We start from the raw sequence: 21,405 nt of genomic DNA on the forward strand, positions 1-21,405 counted from the left end.
TAAATAGGTGATTTCTTGTACTCATTCGATAGAAAAAATGGAGTTCTAGCGAAATAGTTATGATTTTTGTCGACAAGTATTCTGGAATTGGCCGAAAATAGGGCTCAAAGTGGGCAAAATCGCCGATGCGTAAACATCATTGAGACCGCTAAATTCGTGAGAACATAATTCCCTAAGTTTTCCATCAAATTTCATACTTTTGGTGTCATTATGATTGGGAAAAGATTCTCTATCTTTTCATAAGAAAAATGTTTCTTTTTTTTTTTTTTTGAAAATTTGGCGACCCTGAGAACAAGTCTCCGAGAGGGCCTGGTGACCCTGAAAGGGTTAAGTGACATAGACAGCAATTGCACAATGAAGATTCCATATGTGGAGGTATTTAGGTTTGATCCAAAGAACGAGGAAAGCTTGGATTTCTTAGTTAAAGAACCATTGTTCACCACAGCAACGAACCTCTTCGAAAAGTAAATTTTACTACCAACTACCGCAGATACGATTTAAGTACTAAACGTGAAGAGCCATTTTTATCCAAGTTCTGATACTGATGTTTGCAGTTTCAGTATACAGCACATCATGTAAAAATTGCAGTACTCTACTACTGATATTCATGGAAGATATGGCAAATGTAATACACAGTACTTGTGGAAAAGTAAAAATGCATAATATTTTATTGAGAATCAGGAATTCCTCAAGTACATACAGTACAATGAAATAACACATTTCAGTGTTAATTGAGCAAAGCAAAATTAATGATAAATACATTTAAACACATGTAAATCTAGTTAAATATTCACATTGGGGCAAATACTTTTAATAAAATACATCAATAAACTCTTATTAAACATTTTTAATAATTTTGAAGATATTTAATAATATTTGGCAAATATTCTATATATTTTTTTTTAGCCTTACAAAAGAAATACTAAGACAATACAAACTGTATAGGAGGCAACACAGATATTTTGGATCTGTCTAGTTATTCACTGACACCAGAAACTGACATAATTCGGTTTATAATCATTTGGTTTTTCTGGGGCAAGTTAGGTAAGACAAACAGGCTGATCCACTTAAATATTCCCAAGAATCTATTTGAATAAATTGTAACTAGCACAAACTTTGAAAAATTTAAAGCCTCTAGCATCAATTCCTATTAATAATGTGTGAATAATTAATTCCCTCTTATTATACCAACATTTCCTTTTACTAGGTACACAAATTTATTACTTTAAATTAACAGGCATGACTGTAATAAAAAATATATGATACAAATTTATTGAAGCATGAAAAAACTTAAAAGTACATCAAATTAATATTTATCTAAAATGTCTTTTATGCTTCACAAGTTTCAACACAAGGAAAAATTGATAAGAATACCTATATAGTTTACAACCTATATTTTCATTCTCTCCTTTTATAAGTACAGTAGACACTAGATAATTCAGGGTGCCAGTATTAAAAGTTCATGAACCAAATTATTCTATCAGCAAATTTCAATAGTGTGCTAAATGTTTAAGTGTATACCGGTGAGTCTTATACAACTGATGAGCTCACGGCCATGTGTGTCAGTCTTTGGGTGCCAGTGAGTGAGAGTGAGAGTGAGAGAGAGAGAGAGAGAGAGAGAGAGAGAGAGAGAGAGAGAGAGAGAGAGAGAGAGAGAGAGAGAGAGAGAGAGAGAGACAGACAGACAGACAGAGAGAGAGACAGAGAGACAGAGAGACAGAGAGACAGAGAGACAGAGAGACAGAGACAGAGAGACAGACAGACAGAGCAGAGCAGAGCAGAGCAGAGCAGAGCAGAGCAGAGCAGAAATCAGCAACTACAGACCAGTGTCACTCCTGTCAATCACTGGTAAGATCCTTGAGACAATAATCTCAAGACAAATGACAGAGTTTTTTGACTACCACTCACTACTTTGTGATCGTCAATATGGCTTCAGGAAAGGTTACTCTGCTGCTGATCTGTTGTTAAACCTCTCCACTAAGTGGCACCAGTCACTGAATGAATCCAAAGTCAGCTGTGTGGTAGCACTGGACATTGCTGGCGCTTTTGACCGGGTGTGGCACCAGGGCCTCTTAGCAAAATTTCAAGCACTGGGAATTGCAGGCTCTACGCTATGTCTCCTCAGTGACTACCTTCATGGTAGATCTCTAAGTGTAGTTCTCAATGGAACGGAATCAGCTAGACATCCTATTGGGGCAAGTGTTCCACAAGGAACTTGCTGGGTCCATTGTTATGGAATGTCTACTTCAACGACCTTCTTCATCTCATCCCAGAATCACATGCATATGCAGACGACTGTACACTGACATTCACTTATCCAAGAGAAGAAATGCCAGCTGCTCTAAGCTACATCAATCACCAGCTGAGAGCTATATCAGCTTGGGGAAATAGATGGCAAGTAACATTTGCACCTGAGAAAATGCAAATGATGATCGTCTCTAGGCACCATGATGGTAATGCTGGTGCGGTAGTAAGGATGAATGGGAGGATGTTGGCACCTGGAGAAGAAGTTGATATCCTTGGGGTGAAATTTGACTCCAAACTAACCATGAAGAACCATGTTGTAAATAGAGATAACGTCAGTTGATCAAATGAAAATGCTGGCCCACAGATGGCTCCAACTTCATCCTGTTCCCTACTTGTATGTCTCATAACAATAAAAATGCTTTCAAAAGAGCTGATGTAGGTAACAGCTCTTAGCTTGCCAATAAAGTTAGGAATCCTTAACCTGTAAATAGCTGTCAATAAAGCTAGGGATCCTTAACCTTGTCAAACCCTGTGTAAAAAAAAAAAAAAAAAAAAAAAAAAGAGAAAGAGAGAGAGAGAGAGAGAGAGAGAGAGAGAGAGAGAGAGAGAGAGAGAGAGAGAGAGAGAGAGGGTGAAGACGTGTCACAGTGTGCTCCACAAACTTTCTTAATATTACTTAACTACGAGGGTTGGTGAGGACAAAAACTGTTCATTGACGTAGTACTACCTACAACACATTAGTACAAGTAAGCCAATTCCTCCACTGAAGTGAATATAAGCAATATCAGTGATATTTAAGTGTGGTATGGTGGACGATATGGTGTAAGTGTGGGGACAGTGGCAGGCCTAGGAGTGATGTCACTATTGCCTTCACAGTGAGCATTTAATATTATATGTCTTTTGTGCTATGTACTAGCATCTGGTGCTTTATAACAACGTGACTGGTATAATGCAGCATAGTGATCTGTGTAACATCTTCCTTTAGTGAAAAAGTGGAGAGCATAAACAGTGTTTATTAAGTGACAGTGAGAAGGCAACACTTCCAGCTTTCAGGCCCACTGCCTGCCCTCACTACCCACCCTGTTATAAACACCCCCACGATACCACCACCCACCCACTCTCTCTCCTGTGAACTTCATTGCATACCTACAATGCCTCCTCTGGGATGACTTCACATCGCAAAATAGCAAGAATATCTACGCTATCTGGCTATTGTCCCAGTAGTTACTGCAATGTTTGTAGGTATACCACAAGGGACAAAATACTTCTTAGATGTAAGGAGCCTACTTGTTCCAACTACTGCCACACAGATTGCATTCCAGAAGAATTTTGTTGCACCCAGGTTGAAAATTTCAGAAAATTGAAGGATATCCATAATCCTGTGTTATATGTGGATACAAGCCTGGAGCTACAGGAGGAAGGTTCAGAAGTACTACCTCAGGGACTCCTGTCCAAAGATCAAGACTGCCTTCTTGGGCTGTGTTGTAAAGTCGCAGCTAAGATAATCCATCACTGCTGGGAAGCACTTCATGAGCTCCTCAAATCATTAGATAACCTTCAAGCTATTGTAGAAGGCCAGTGCAAGCCTACATCAAGTGACATAAGCTGCTCAGCTGATGGTGACACTATTAACAAAGACTGGAAGTCCTACACTGAGCTTAACTCAGGGGTAAATAACTGGTGGAATTCTGTCATCGCTAAGGCCCCACAGACTGACACAATTCTAACATTCTAACACAATTTCTCTGACCACCACAGAGGGAACAAATCCTCTTCTCAGCAACGAAGGAAGCTTTAGATCTGTTAATTCTCCTACACCTGACATCTCTGCTTCAGCCACTGCCAGTCCACTAGACAGTGCACATACCATCTCTGATTCTACACCTGTCAGCACACCTGCCGACACTATTCCAGAATCTGGAAGCAGTGCTTCATCGGCAAGTTCTGAGTCAGGAGCTTCTCCACCAGAGATTGGTGCAGTTAATAATCAGGGAACTATCACTGCACCTGATCACCTGCTGCGCCAAAGTACGAACAGCAGGGACACATCTGTCAGAACTGGTAGAGGACGTGGAAGAGGACGTGGAGGAGGAAGACATCTACAGCCGTCTCACCCTCCACTAACACAGTCCCAGCGGCAGAATCTGAGGACAAATCAGCAAAACACAGGAGGTGCAACAAATCATAGTCCATCCTCCCAGGCACCTAGGCTGTACTCTTGCTGTCACCGCAAGGGGCACACCGCCAACAATTGCCTGCGAGATACCAGGTGCAATTACTGCTACTAGAAAGGACATCAGGAGGACGAGTGTCGGAAGAAAAAGGAACTTGGCAGAGAGGACCACCTGTTTAGAGACCTGTTCCTGGAACAAACCAGCAGGATCTCTGAACTGGTGAACACTCTCACACGTCACCCACTCAGCTACTCCTATCTCAGTCCAGCAGGTGGTATTGTGCCTTATACAAGACCACAGACCTACATCCCTGCAGTTGCCTCAGTACCCCACCTCTCTCAAGGGCAGGCACCTTACATGCCTTACACACCCACCACCTCAAGCTGACCACATCATGAGGAGCCAGTCTATCAGCATCCTGTCAGCCAACATTAGAGGTTTCATTACTAATGTTGGAGAGCTCACACATAGTTTTGTGAACACTCGACATCCCGACATGATAGCTGTTGTTGAAACATTTTTGGATGACAGGACTCCAGAAAATTTTGCAAGAATTGCTGGCTACACCTCATGGATGAGAAGAGACAGGCAAGGACAAAGAGGAGGTGTTGCTGTGTGCTACTCTAAAAATGTACATGCCCAGCACATTGATGTTGCCACCCTTACTCATCTTGAAATGATGTTCTTCAAGCTCTGCATAAACACTAGTACCTCTGTACTAGCATGTGCAATGTACAGACCTCAGTGGCAACATGCAGACCCCATCAACTTCCTAATGGAAAGTATGGACTCCCTTCTGCTACAACACAACTGTCAACATATCATAATTGTTGGTGACCTCAACCAACACCTTATACAGAGGGACTTTGATGACCTTCTTGCAGTATTTGACATGAGAAACTTTGTTGATTTCCCTACTCACATCTCTGGCTCCTCCCTTGACCCAGTAGTGAGTGATCTGGCAGAAGGCATAGTCACTTGTCAACCCCTTGGCTACGTTGGATCGTCTGACCACAAGGCTGTTTTTACGACACTTAAGATCCCAACAGAACGAGGCGAGGAGTCCACACACACAACCTGGCTATGGGAAAGAGGTAATTGGCCAGCCCTTTGCTCTGAGCTCGCCACCACCGATTGGAATGCTCTTCTCCAAGGGGATGTTGACAACCAAGTGAAAGCCTTCACTGGACACATCCTTAATCTACAACAAGAACACATTCCTCACCGGCAATATGCGACAAAGCCTACAGATCAGCCTTGGTTTGGCTTTCGTTGTAGAGAGGCTGCTACTGCTAAGTACAAAGCATGGTGAAGGTATAAGAGACATCCTACCACCTATAACAGGAACTTGCACAGGCAAGCCTGTAGGCATATGGGTGACGTTCAAAAGTGGGCCATTGCTAAATGGGAGGTGGACACAAAAAGAAAGCTAGCATCAGGTAGGGTAGGCTCCAAAACCTGGTGGTCCCTTGTCAAGGGCAGACAAGGTTATCTGCCTGATGAACTCATTCCACCTCTAAATCGACAGGATGGGACCACCTCTACTAGTAGTCAAGAGAAGGCAGACCTCTTTGCTGAACACTTTGCTACCAAAATTCAAGTTCCTGATCCAGCAAGAGACCCTCCTTGGCTAGCTGCAAGAACTGTGTCAAAACTGTCAGTGGTGACAATAAGGCAGGAGGAGGTGCATTTCCTTCTTAAATCGCTTGACCAAGAAAAGGCTGTGGGCCCAGACAAGTTGAGCCCAAGATTGCTGAGATGTGCAGACCAGCTAGCAGCACCTCTAACTCGCATCTTTCAGCACTGCCTAGTACAGTGTAAATGGCCCTCTCTGTGGAAAGAGGCAAATGTAGTCCCTGTTCACAAAAAGAAGAGCAGAGCAGAAATCAGCAACTACAGACCAGTGTCACTCCTGTCAATCACTGGTAAGATCCTCGAGACAATAATCTCAAGACAAATGACAGAGTTTTTTGACTACCACTCACTACTTTGTGATCATCAATATGGCTTCAGGAAAGGTTACTCTGCTACTGATCTGTTGTTAAACCTCTCCATTAAGTGGCACCAGTCACTGGATGAATCCAAAGTCAGCTGTGTGGTAGCACTGGACATTGCTGGTGCTTTCGACCGGGTGTGGCACCAGGGCCTCTTAGCAAAACTTCAAGCACTGGGAATTGCAGGCTCTACACTATGTCTCATCAGTGATTACCTTCATGGTAGATCTCTAAGTGTAGTTCTCAATGGAACGGAATCAGCAAGACATCCTATTGGGGCAAGTGTTCCACAAGGAAGCGTGCTGGGACCACTGTTATGGAATATCTACTTCAACGACCTTCTTCATCTCATCCCAGAATCACATGCATATGCAGATGACTGTACACTGACATTCACTTATCCAAGAGAAGAAATGCCAGCTGCTCTAAGCTACATCAATCACAAGCTGAGAGCTATATCAGCTTGGGGAAATAGATGGCAAGTAACATTTGCACCTGAGAAAACGCAAATGATCATCTCTAGGCACCATGATGGTAATGCTGGTGCAGTAGTAAGGATGAATGGGAGGGTGTTGGCACCTGGAGAAGTTGATATCCTTGGGGTGAAATTTGACTCCAAACTAACCATGAAGAACCATGTTGTAAATCTAGCAAACAAGGCAGCCAGGAAGCTTACAGCACTTCGCCGTATCCCGCATCTGCTTGACAGTAGGGGTTGCAAGATTCTGTACGAGGCACAGGTACGCTCACACCTTGAGTATGCCCCACTTCCTTGGTTTGCCTGCCCCCCCTCTCATCTGCGACTGCTTGACAGGGTGGAGAACAGAGCAAGACGTCTCATCTCTCGCCTGGACCCATACTGGATAGATCAGTCATTTCAGCAGAGCCTTCAAGACAGGAGGGATGTGGGTGGCCTTACTGTTATGTACAAGGCCAATATTTTCAAAGTACCACACCTGGATCCACTTCGAGGACAGCGTGAAACAAGCTTTTATGCCACAAGACGGGCAGAAAGCAGCAACTTCACTCTGGCTGTACCCTTCTCCAGAACATCACTCCATCTGAGATCATATATACCCTGGATGACTCGAGTATGGAACACATTCGTAAAGCATAATGATGTCAACGAGATAACATCAGTTGATCAAATGAAAATGCTGGCGCACAGATGGCTCCAACTTCATCCTGTTCCCTACTTGTATGTCTCATAACAATAAAAATGCTTTCAAATGAGCTGATGTAGGTAACAGGTCTTAGCTTGCCAATAAAGTTAGGAATCCTTAAGCTGTAAATAGCTTGTCAATAAAACCAGTCATCCTTAACCTTGTCAAACCCTGTGTAAAAAAAGATTGAGAAAGAGACAGAGAGAGAGTGAGTGAATATATGTGTGTGTGTGTGTGTGTGTGTGTGTGTGTGTGTGTGTGTGTTTGTGTTTGTTTCTGTTTTTTCCCCACTGGTTCATTTTTGGTTTCATATTTGACATACTTGGTATAGTGCATAGTTAGAGTACATACCTCCCTGCAATATACAGTATTATAAATGATACACAATATTAAAAAGTTGAGTAAGATACATGTGCAGCACTAGATATCTTTATTAATGAAATGCTTCACCTCCACTGCAAGTTTCACCAGGGATGAAGTACAATCCTGGAAACAGTATGTGAAATAGTGTTGGAAGTGATCAGTCCATCAGACTGAGCATAGCAAACTAAGAGACTGATTATTATCTTTTGCAAAGGTTGAGGAATGATTATCTAAAACTACCACCCACTTTGTCTGCTGCTTCTAAAATTGCAATTCATCCTCATATTCTACAGACGAAGCCTGCAGCACAGGCAAAACTTTTCACTGGTAATGATATCCAGTGTTGCACATGTCCTGTATTTATCATACCTCCCTGCATATCATAAGTCTAACACCAGTAGTCTGGTGCTCCCAGTGTGAAGAGAAATTTTTTTTAGAAAATTGAGCAGAAAGTGGCAGCTTCAGACTATGTCTAATGGTGGTGCAACTGCTGAAGTAGGTCATGAGATGGGTAGAAATGAAAGTATATGTCTCCTTTGCTTTATGCAAAAGATGTATTTCCGGAACATGGTATTTAAAGCAAACCCAATATAACATGTAAAAATACAGATTTGTTTTGAGACTTTGCAAATTTCACATTTATTGATTAATGTTGAACTTAGTAAACAAAATCATACTTGTCACCATATGACAAAACCACTTAACCCTTAAACTGTGGCAGACCTGGGAATAAAACTTCCCTAGAATTTTGAATAATTTTTTCTTACAGACTGAAGAAGCACTTTTTTGGTGTGTTGAAGTTGGCAAAAACATAATCACTTCTCGGCAACATCAGCACAAATGCATATGACAGCATGCACACTGGTATTTTGGTGAGGTATTTATGTTTCCAATTTATTTATGCCACATTATAACTGCTTTTAGTTTTTTTTTCTAATACAATGGTACCTCAGTATACGTCTGCTTTAGAATAAGTCCAACTTGGTATATATCCTGTTTGGACATGAAAATTTTTGCTTGGCATACGACCCTTGTTTGAAATACGACTCGTGTGCTAGAACTTGCATGGTTCAAAATGAGTCATGACACTGCATGCTACCCATGCTTACCTCTCTCTCGAGACAAAGCCATGACTGCCCACTAATGTCAGTATGCCCATTGCTACCATTCAGTGATTTTTAGTAAAAGTCAAACCTGGTGAGCTTCAACCAGGTCCAAATAGAGAAGAGAGAGAGAAAAGAAAAGGGGACTCTCCTTCCAAACAATAACATTTCCTCCTCCTTCCTTCTCAGCACTATCCTAGTAGGCACTAGATTCTTTTCAGCAAAGTAAAAGTGAGGTTAAATTTTCATTTATTTCTAATTCGTTTGTATTTATGTATGTATGTATTTTAGTATTAAGCAGTGTTTAAATTATATATTTTAGTATTAAGAAGTGTTTAAATTATTTTATACAACCCTGTCAATGTATAATATGCCAATAACAATAGGAATTTTTTTCATGGGCGGATTAATCATTTTCCCTATATTTCTTAGGGGAAAATTCATTTGGTATACGTCCTGTTTGGTACAAGTCTAAGGTCCTGGAACGAATTAAGGACGTATACCGAGGTACCACTGTACAGCCTCTCCTCACTCAATGACAGAGTTCCGTTCCTGAGACCTCGTCGGTAAATGAATTCGTCGCTAAGTGAGGAGCATATTATAATCATAGTGGGCTTGTGTCAACCATCTTTGATATTGTTTTAATGTCACCTCTGCACCATTTATAACATTTCTGGTATATTTTTAAATGTTTATACAGTAGTGTACTGTATACTACTGAAATAAACAGAATAGAGGAAATCAGCTGTAATATACATTATTTAGGTATGCATACTGGTCAGAGAGCCTGTCATAAGTCTGAGTCATCAGTAAATGAGTACGTTGTTAAGTGAGGAGAGAGTATATTTAACCTTTTCAGGGTCCAGAGGCCAAATTTCAAAGTGTGCACCAGGGTCCAAGAATTTTCAAAAAATAATTTTGTTATTTTTTCTTATGAAATGGTATTATTATTATTATAATCAAAAAGAAGCGCTAAGCTACAAGGGCTATACAGTGCTGCAGGGTAGGGAAGGAAGCGAGGGTATTGGATGGCAGAAGGGAGGAGGGATGATCAGTAGGTTACAGAAAACAGCGGGGCAGGGGATAGTACGGGGGTAGAGGGTAGCAAGAGATTGAAGTAGAAAGGGCTGAAGGTATCAGAATTTGTGAAGTAAGTCGGTTGTTGTCAAAAAGTCAATGAGAGAGTCTGGATGAAAGGTGGGTCCATCAGAGAGAAGGGAAGGTAGAGAGAGAGCAGCAGAGCGAAGACGACGACAGAGGTAAATTGTGCGTGCTCATTGATAAAGTGAGCAGTCCAACAGAATGTGGCTGACTGATAATGGAACTTGGCAATTCTCACAGAGAGGAGCAGGGCGCCTCTCCATGAGATATCCATGAGTAAGACGAGTATGGCCAATGCGAAGAAGGGAGAGAGTAGTCTCCCTATGAAATGGTAGAGAATCTTTTTCTGAAGGTAATAAAACAAAAATTACGAAATTTGATGGAAAATTGGCGAAATTATGCTCTCACGAATTTTGATGTGTCGGCGATATTTATGCATCAGCGATTATACGAACTTTGACTCTCATTTTAGGCCAATTACAGTATTCCAGTCAACCAAATTCTTAGCTATTTCACTAGAATTACTTCTATTCTATCGATTGAGCACAAGAAATTGCCAAGTCAACTGTTTCAACAAAATGAAGTGACCGGAAATTGGTAATTTGGCCAATTTAATGCAGAGTTCAAAATATTCCAATTTCAAAATATGGTCCAGAATAAACAATGCAGGCATTCCTGGCAGTAAACTAACATTTCCTCTGTTCATTAGTTATGTTTTCAGGCTTTACTAATGAATTCCATTTTGATTTTTTATTCACATAATGAATTTTTATTCAAACCAAAAAATAGAAGATTTACTATTATGCAATACTGTAATAATTGTATAAATAATATCACCACATTTGTGAATGTATATTAGACCCACCAGCTGTCATGTATTAGACTTGTGAAGTCATTTGTTTACTCTTGAACATCGGCAAAATTTAACATTTCTGCTACTTTGAGCTCAATTTCAAGCCATTTCCAGTATTAAAACCAATCAAAATCATCTCTATTTCTGTAGTATATCTTTCATTCTATTAAATAAGACCAAGAAATTGCAAATACAACTATAAAAAACATACGAAAGAACACTGCGAACTCGCTGTTTTAACCATTTCAGGGTCCGTTCCGTAGATCTACGGCTTCATGTTGAGTGTCCAAACTGTAGATCTATGCCAAAATTCTAGTGCCGTCAAATTTAGCGCGAAAACGCTCATAGGCCTACATGTGAGAGAACTGGTCTGCGTGGTGGGTGTGCATCATAAACAAAAAATCTAGGCGCCCGCATAGCATTGTGGGAACGCTGGCTCAGTTACCCTTGTTCACTATGCCTCGTCGCAAGGCAGCTCTCACTCCAAGGAGAATTGGGACTCTCCTCTTCCTATCTGATAGTTCTGACAGTGATGGAAGTGGAAATGAAGACGAATTCTTAGGCTTTGATCAGTTAGTGACCGAAAGGAATGACCAGGATATCGATAATAGTGCAGAAAACCCTGACGATCCTCAACCTTCTACCTCTGGTGTGGGCACTCGTCAGTCATGGTCAGTTGTACCTCAACGCAAGAGAAAACTATTATTTTCGCGTGGCCAGGCCTCTGACTTCAGTAATGATAATGATAGTGACGTGGATTGTGATTTTATTGCTCTTGACGATCATTCGAGTAGTGATAGAGAGGAAACCTATTCACCAGTGACGCGTCGGTATGTATGCCGCCGCATGCGCTCGGGTAGTGTACCCTATGCCATGCCCAGGGGACGAAGTACATCCCGTGGCCCTACACCAGGTATAGGTAGTGATAGTGAGGATGATGTGGCTACACTTGGCATGGATAGACCACAGGCATCAGTAGATGGTGGTAGTGGTGATGGCAGTGCCACGGCCATGCATGACTCGCCAGCCCAGGCTGGGACCCATGCTGCTGACTCCGCAGTTCAAGGACAAAGCGGAGCGTCAGCCACCAGCCCACCGCAACTACCCGCACAACCAGCCTATGATGTCCAGTATCCACCAGCAAACCGTATCTGGGATTGGCAGCAAAATCCCAATTTTGTTCCCAAGCCCCACCACTTTGATGACTCTGAAAGTGAAATTCTACTAACTTGTCCCCTTGGAAACACTGCAAATAAACTGGAATTCTTTGAACTAATCTTTGACCAGCCATTGATGGAAACTATTGTCAGGGAAAGTAATAAGTATTTTGAGTACACCATGGCAAATACGATCATATCACCACAGTCAAGACTACACCGGTGGAAAGAGACGACTGTTGCAGAAATGTATTTGCTTTTTGCAACAATAATGCTTATGCCTCATGTCTATAAGCATAATATAAAAGCATACTGGCCCACAGATTGGCTAATTTCTACCCCGGTCTTCAGTGAAATCATCCCAGTGAACAGGTTTATCTTACTGTTACGTATGTTGCACTTCTCTGACAAAACCAGGCCTGACAGAAGTGACAGGTTATACAAGATTAGAAATCTTTTTATGTATCTCAAACAAAAGTTCAGCATGTACTTTTATCCATTCAAGAATCTTGTAATTGACGAGTCCTTGATTTTGTTCAAAGGTAGACTGTCATTCAAGCAGTATATACCGAGCAAGAGGAAACGCTTTGGTATAAAACTGTTTGTACTCTGTGACTGTGACAGTGGCCTGGTATTGGATATTGTTGTATACACGGGAAGTAAAACATTGAAAGATACCAAGATGTTATTGGGTATCTCAGGTGACGTAGTGAGAAGCATGATGGCACCTTATCTTGGTAAGGGGCATACATTATATACCGATAACTGGTACACAAGCCCATTACTCAGTGATTTCTTGCGAGTGAACAAGACAGATGTGTGTGGCACAATGCGTTCTAATCGTAAACATATGCCCAGGCTCAACGCAGGTGCTCGTGGTGATGACGTGCAGGTGTTTACTGCCAATGACATCATGGCATTAAGGTGGCATGACAAACGAGATGTCACATTGTTGACAACCATTCACCGTAATGAAATGCAAGACAGTGGCAAAGTTGATCGTGACTAATGAACGTATTCGAAAACCAGTGACAGTGATTGATTATACACAAAATATGCGCTTGGTTGACAAATGTGACATGCAGATTGGTTTTGTTGATTGTGTTCGTAAGAGTTACAAGTGGTACATGAAACTTTTCTTCCATCTCATGGACACTTTGATGCTCAATGCATATAATATGTACCAAATGAAGACTGGCAAGAGACCACCATATGGTGAATTTTGTTTGTCTGTTGTCAGACAACTCGTAATGAAGTACCAGGTGACAACACCTGCTATACAACAAGGTCCTCGAACTCCTCAGGATATACCCAAGCGTTTGAGGAGGGAAGGTGATCATTTCATAATACAGCTTCCTTCAACTCAGAAGAAATTTGCTCAGAAGAGATGCATCGTCTGTGCACAAACAAAACGACAGCAACAAAGACGCAAAGACACTCGGTTTATGTGTGAGGAATGTAATGTGCCTCTGTGCATGGTGCTTTGTTTCAATGAGTTCCACAAGCTCCAGCAGTTCTAAAACCATGTCCAGTGATTGTAAATATGTAAATATATGATAGAACATTAGTATTATACAAGATTTGTGCATGTTTATTGTAATAAACAACAGTGGTAAACAATAATATGATAATAACTTTAGTGCAGTTATTGTGTTCAATACAGTGAGTTTATATACACCTACCATCTGACTTACGACCGAGTTCGGTTCCGAGAAACCGGTCGTAAGTCGAAATGGTCGTAACTCGAACTTTACTACTGAATATCAACAAAACATTTTTGTAATGACTATTTTATTGTTTTATTTTGGTATTTCATGTTTTACTTTACTTTTTATGTTGTTAGTACTGTATTTTATACTGTAAGGTTTAGGACAAACACTGTGTACAACACAAATAGTTGTTTATTTCCCAGAAATTTGGCATAAAAAACACGGTCGTAAGTCGAGTGGTCGTAAGTCGAGCAGGTCGTAAGTCGGATGGTAGGTGTATATACATTATATACAGTATTGGTCTCTCAGGCCCAAAGTGTTAGTAGGAAAAGAAAAAAAAAATTAGAAAAGAAAAGAAAAAACTACAAAAAACGTTAAAGTAATGCACGTATGTGGAAAATGTTGATGTTGCTGCCACCACGTCATTTGGGGTCAACTTCTCGGCACTGTATCTCAGTAAGTACTGATCAGAATTTTTTTTTTTTGTCTTATTACCTTCACAAAAATATACTCTTTAATTCTGTAAGAAAAAATAATTTTTTTTTTCAAAATTTCTTGGACACTGGAGCACCACTTCAGAATTTGGCCTTGGACCCTGAAGGGGTTAATAAAAAATTACAGTCTCAGTTTTTTTCTCTCATTATGCACTGTGTGCTGCAGGATGTTTTATGTGGTGCACACATACCACATAGATGTATTCTCTCATATCTAGGGCCAAATTTACTGCTCACAGCTTATCAGAGTGAGCTGAGCTCATGGCATAGATCTACAGTTTGGACCCTGAACGTAAAGCCGTAGATCTACGGCACGGACCCTGAAAGGGTTAAGACTATGTACATTGCTTTGTTAGGATAACAGGTGTATTTCAAGGTGTTATAGAACTGGAAACATGGAAATGCTTAACACTCCAAATTATTAGTATAATTATAAGCAATACTCTGGAGCACTAAGTGCTCCAGAGCCCCATTTGCGGTATATAATGTAAATTAATACAATTAAATATTTTTTCATATTTCTTTTGACAGTTGTTTTATAACACTATTTACAAGAAAAATCATATGATAACACAATTGTTTCAGGGTGAAGCACTCCTCAAAACATGAAAGTCACAGTGTTTGACTTTATTTAATTATCCTTGGTTAAATCTATGTAAGTGTATTAAGCTGAATTCCATTATTAGCATCATGAAATTGTAATAAATTTAGAACAAATAGTGTATCTTCCTGCCAATTCCATACCCTGTTTGCTCACAGGGAAGCCGGTGGTGGCACAACAGATCCTGTTTGTTGTTTATAGGTGCTACTGACAGAGTGTTTCCCATGATGTAGTGCATGGACCTGCTTGGTTCAAGATTTTTTTCTCAGGTGTGAGAAGGTGGTAAGTCTCAACTCAAACAGTTGAGCTGAGACCTAAAATAGCAACATGCAGCATATTTGAAGACATACAACATGCAATGTACAGTGGACATGGACTGATCCCTGCATGGCATACGTTGGAAACACTTTGAAGGTTAAAATCCATCTGAAGTTGCCAGGTCACTTCATTTTTCTTACTTCTCTTTTCCTGTCTACCCACAATCTTTTTTCACTGCTCTATCTTACACAAATCCTTCCTCTCCCCATGGGAAGAACCATCAATATTGTGTCCATATGAAAAGGAAAGACTAATGCTTACCAAAAAAAAAAATTGTTGTTTATCACACATGATCAAATGGTCATTTGAAGGAAAAAAAAAAGTATGTCGGACAATACAATACTGGAAAAAAACATCCCACAATTCTTTACTTATTTTAACCTGATAGGTGCCAAATAGCCATATACCAAAAATAAATGAACCTGGTCATGAAATAACTGAGAAAAATTAAATCCTAAATTTATTTTTAATCCTCCTTTTTACCCTCCCTCCACCACCAACTAACTAGCCTGTCTTCATCTGGTCTGAAGTGTACACATTATGAACGTGTACATACAAAAATCGCTACTACTCTTTCCTACCCTTCTCCACTCCTAGTCCTGACTTTGTGCCTGCACAACCCAGCTTAGTATGGTCGGTGTCCATATTCTTTGGACTAGGTGCAAGACACTCAGGTTGAAAAATCAACCATAGTACAGTGGTACCTTGACTTATGAGTGCCCCAACTTACGAGTTTTCCGAGTTACGAGCCACTGCTCGGTCGATTTTTTACTTTGAGCTGTGAGCCAAAATCCGAGTTATGAGCAAGCTTCAGATATGCTGCCACTCACAGGAGAGAGGAAATATCAAAAACCTCGATAATAACCAATGTGTAACATCCTTTCAATTTTGATACCACTGGTAGTGTCATCTTGCTAGAATGTTATATAATGTATGCCCTAAGTAAAGAGAAACAATTCTGGAACGTGTAATACATGTTCGGCAGGCCGGCTGGATGGGTGGCCAGGTGGTTGGCCAGTGGCTGATTGGCTGGCTGATTTGCTTTGGCTGTCTGTATCTCCTTCAGTCTGTCTGTATCTATCTCTGCCTCTATGTCTCTGTGCCTCTATCTCTGTCTCTGTCTATCTCTATCTCACAGGTACACATAAATACAGTTAAACATAGTGTAAATTACCTAGGATAACCCAAAAAATCCAGACAAAGTGCTATACTGTGCTTGTAGATATAAGGCATAATAAGCATGACTGGCAAGTAATACACATTTTCACTTGTTCAGGAATCAGACATAACCGACTGCATTGTGCGTAATACCCGTTGGTTCATGAGCGGCTCTCTCTCTGAGACAGAGAGACAGGAAGACAAAGACAGATAAGCAGAGACAAAGATAAACATAGAGCTAAACAGACAAATAGACAGACAGAAACAGACAGACAGATAGACAGAAAGAGAGACATGTTTGTGTGTGTCATGCCCCTATTCTTAACCTTTCTTTAATATTACATTGCAGTCATTTCCTTTAATAGCTAAATTGGAAATGAACGTCCTTGTATTATTAAGGCTTATTCTTATTATTATTATTTATGTACATGGCCATGATTAGTTAAATTGAAGGTATAGCAACATGCCTGCCACTCTGTGTACTAGTGTATGGCTAAGCTGTGGTGTTCAATGGTCATACCCCCCCTTCTCCCCCCCTTTTGGTCAACTACTCTACCGAGTGTGGGTGAGTCACATCACGTGACCCACCTGACCTGTATGCTCAAGGTTGAGGGACGAGCAATGAAGAAGTAGCAGCCAACGAGAATACTCCTGCTCGTCTCTGGTAACTGGCTAAGGTTGATTATCCGGCCTGGACTTATTCTGTTGTATTCTGACTGCTTCCCATTGGGAAATAAAACCCTATTCACTAAAGTAATCTCTGTATATATATGTTATGTCTAGGATCTCATCCTAATCATGTGTTATGAAAGTCTTATACATATGTATATATATATTTCGGACAATATATAACAAACAAGCATTCTTAACTTATATACGATAATTCGTATATTATTATTATTGGCTTTATGTTGCACTATAAATATACTTCATTAAAATAAGATTTCCGGAGGATTACTATTATTACCCCAACCTCTCTGACCAATGTTGTTATGCTCTAACCAGAAGGAAACTGAGTGGTTACAACCCATGGAGTGTAACAAGTGGGGGCCTGTGTCCAGGAGCATACCATTGAAAGTTATTTGAAATGAATGCAGAAATGGCAGAGAGGTTTGAAGAAATAACAAGGGAGAGATTACAGAAATTGAAGCTTCAGTCTTGTTGGCAATTAGCACGAAGCTTGGGCATAAAATATGACAGGCATTTTACTGCCCAGACAGTCAGATGTATGATACAGAATGTCCTTTTTCTAGATGAGCAGGATCCAGAGACTGAGAACGGAGAAGTAGATATTCCTCTTTTGAATTCTTTACTACAGACACCCGAGGCCGGAACTATGACGCTAACAGCCCCTATGGAGATGATGGACATCAACTTCCCGATACTCGGAAAGATGACGCTGCTACAACAACACCAATTCCCTCTCCAAGGACTAAATGGGGAACAGAAGTCCATCAGGCTAAGGAAACAGTTCCAGGTAAACCCTTTACAGATGTTTTAGAAATGGAACAAGAGAAAGTCCTATTGGATGATGAACAGGTTGCACTTCAAATCTCTTTAGCTCTTCTGACTACTACTCGATCAAAGGAGAATTTCGAACGTCTGGAACGTATTTTATCGCCTCAAACCTCCTTTGTAGAAGCCCAGATAAAACTAAAAAGGGAGAATTTTGAACGCGAATCTTTGCTTTATGAACGGGAAGTACTGAGAAAGAAAAGAGAATCGAGTAATAAGCATACAATCCCTTCTTTCAACCTTAGTAAAGCAGCCTCTTTAATGCCTAAATTTACTGAAGATAATGTAGATTCATTTTTTGAGGCATTCGAAAATCAGGCGAAAGTGATGCAATGGCCTCCTAAATATTGGGCTGCTTTAATACATTCATCGTTAATAGGAAAAGCCCAAACCATAACTGCAGACTTACCTTTTGAACAATATTCTGATTATACTCAGGTAAAAGATTGTCTTTTGAAAGCCTATGACCTGTTACCTGTTAGTTACTTAAAGATGTTTAGAACTCTGAGGAAATATCCTCAGCAATCTTGGGTGGACTTTGCTAGAGAAAAGCTCTTGGCTTTTGAGCGTTGGCGTAGGGCCACAGGAGCCTCCTCAGTAGAGTCACTTTCCCAGCTGATATTACATGAAGACCTTTTTAAATATTTCCCGGAGAGGATTCATACATATCTTTTGACATTTCCTACTACTAACTTGTTAGATACTGCTGCCCACGCAGATCATTTTGAAATTTCACATGCTATAACCGTAGAAATGGCTAAGGCCCTGGAAAAGAAATTTGCCTCCCAAGGTTTTAGTTCAAGATTGACTACTAGGAAAGCTCCAGCTGTCAAACCTTTGAAGGTGTTTTCAGAAAAAAAACAGGTGACAAATGGCTCTTTTTCCAGGCATTACCCTAAAGATCAATTACCACTGTGCCTTTTTTGTAATAAGTTGGGGGCATAGGCAGTTCCAGTGTTGACATAAACAGCGGGAAGATAAAACCCAACCAAGAGGGAGATATCCTACTCAGGTAATAAATTCCTCTCAGAAGTATAAAACCCTGGATGATGAATCTTTACGTTTACAGGCCTCGTCTAGCAGACCGTCTAATAGATGACTTTACCACGATAGTACTTCAGAAGAAAAGGTCCGAGCAGCTATGGAACCCTACTTTTCCAAAGGGAAGTTCGGACTCTGTAAAGAGAGGTTAGTAAACATCACGACCTTTCGAGATACTGGCAGCTATCTCTCTTTGTTAAGATCAAACCTTGTAAAGTTACCTAGTAGTAACGAACCCCGGCTGGACGTATTATTAGAGGCATACGGAGGCACAATAATAAAGGTCCCCATTGTAAGGATTTATGTAGAACTGCCTGGATATGTAGGCTGGATCAATGTGGGACTTTCAGATAAACCTTTCCCAATTGCTGGCAGAGATCTATTAATCGGGAATGAAATTGTTCAATTGGAGATACCCAAAGAGCCTCTGGTTTTAGATAATCCCTGCGATATAAATTATGCATTAGAAGCTTCTGAGGCAGGGCTAGATTTATTCCCCCTTAATGTGATCACCAGAGCCATGGCTAAAATCTCTAAAAATGTGGATATTCAACAGCCATTAGAAATATCCGACGAATTAGGTTTGAACTTCCTGTTTAGTGAAGCAATTTAGTCCAGACCCATAAGTACACATAAATACAGTTATACATAGTGTAAATTACCTAGGATAACCCAAAAAATCCAGACGAAGTGCTATACTGTGCTTGTAGATATAAGGCATAATAAGCATGACTGGCAAGTAATACACATTTTCACTTGTTCAGGAATCAGACATGACCAACTGCATTGTGCGTAATACCCGTTGGTTCATGAGCGGCTCTCTCTCTGAGACAGAGAGACAAGTAGAGAGACAGGAAGACAAAGACAGATAAGCAGAGACAGAGATAAACATAGAGCTAGACAGACAGAAACAGACAGATAGACAGAAAGAAACAGAGACATGTTTATGTGTAACAGTGAAAAATAAAGCCAAGGCAGTGCACGATCATCAAATGTCACTCCACCGCTGCACTGTCAGCAGTGGAGTGACACTCATCTTCAAGGAGTTTCATATATAATCCAGCATTTCTAAAACATTGCTGGGACATGAAGAAAAAGGCAAAAATCATTTTTTATTTATAAATACATTTTCTTATTTAAAAACCCATAAAAATTTTTTTTTTTTTTTTGGTGGAGTGGGGGGGCTGGAATGGATTAATAGCATTTTGATTAATTTCAGTGAGGAAAACTGATTTGATATATGAGCAAACTGAGTTACAAGCTCGGTCAAAGAACGAATTAAACTCGTAAGTCAAGGTACTACATACTGTATTTCATTCAAAAGATGTTCAATGGATATTTCCATTTCCTAATCTGACTTGTTTAGAAATCTGATTTCTTTCTTTCTTTCTAATCATTCCCTCTCATATCATTATAAACCAGTTTTGAGAAATTTAGAGTTTTTTTCAACTCAACGACTGTCTCCCGCCAAGGCAGGAGTTACAGTGTAAAAAAAATCAAGTGATGATGGGCTTTGGTGACTGCATAAGATCTATATCACACATAGAAAATTCCTGGTGGAAATAGGATCAGAACCTAAGTGAATTCACACAATACAAAACCACATAAAGAGAAGGAAACCTATACAGATTTGAAAAAAACAAACAAAGAGGAATAACACAGAGTAAAGAGGTGAGGAAGCCCAGTTATTTAGAAAATTAAAGGGTTTTGATTACTTTGAGGACAAACACAAGCTATGAGAATTCCTTTCTACAGTGGATTAACATTTAAAAGGTAGAATAAATACAATGAAATCTACCAGGCCTCTGTGCCACAGAATAATTACTGCCTCTTTTAAAGGTTTCCTAGACAGATTCAAGTAATATAAAATCACTAGGTTTTCTTAGGCCCAACAGTGATCTCTTTAGTGTGGAGAGAGAGTTGAAGGTTGTTTCAGGACCTTAATCCCTTTTCCATTATATATGTCTAAGTACAGTACCTGTATAATTAATGATTGTCTAAAACATGGTGAGTTCAGGAGTTTAAAACTGTGAATTAACTGGTGTCTACTGCAATGTTTAACATGTCTTGGGTAAGGTAAACAAAATGATTACTCCTAACTCTTTACATTAATTTAAAATCTCTCACTTCCCATGCACCACAACTATTTTTATTTTTATGTGCTGTTGAAAGACAATATTCCAATAAGTTTGTCATAATCATAAATCAACATATTTCATAAATTAAATTTAGCACCAAAACATACATGACCAATATGAGAATGGTATGACTATTTGGCCATGACAGACACCGAGGAGGATGCTACTTTATTTACCGTATCTAATGACATACACTTGCAGTTGCAAGAGGTGACAGGACATTCTGTATGCTCCCTGAAAATAAAATAAACAAGAGGATTACTTGGATAGTTACAA

General features: G+C 40.1%; 1 protein-coding gene across 4 annotated transcripts in view; it reads right to left on the reverse strand.

The window, feature by feature from the left end:
- Positions 1 to 8,448: 8,448 nt before the first annotated feature.
- The window catches only part of mio (GATOR complex protein mio), a 229,792-nt gene continuing 216,835 nt past the window's right edge, over positions 8,449 to 21,405 (reverse strand). For all 4 annotated transcript variants that reach the window (XR_011392157.1, XM_070086366.1, XM_070086367.1 and 1 more), the window contains one exon: positions 8,449 to 21,363. Coding sequence is in view for 3 of the 4 variants with exons in the window: in XM_070086366.1 (XP_069942467.1) it covers positions 21,261 to 21,363 (103 nt within the window). In the remaining variant the exon portion in view is untranslated. The remainder of the gene's footprint in view (positions 21,364 to 21,405) is intronic.

Source organism: Cherax quadricarinatus, chromosome 18, assembly GCF_038502225.1.
Source record: "Cherax quadricarinatus isolate ZL_2023a chromosome 18, ASM3850222v1, whole genome shotgun sequence".
Lineage (NCBI taxonomy): Eukaryota > Metazoa > Arthropoda > Malacostraca > Decapoda > Parastacidae > Cherax > Cherax quadricarinatus.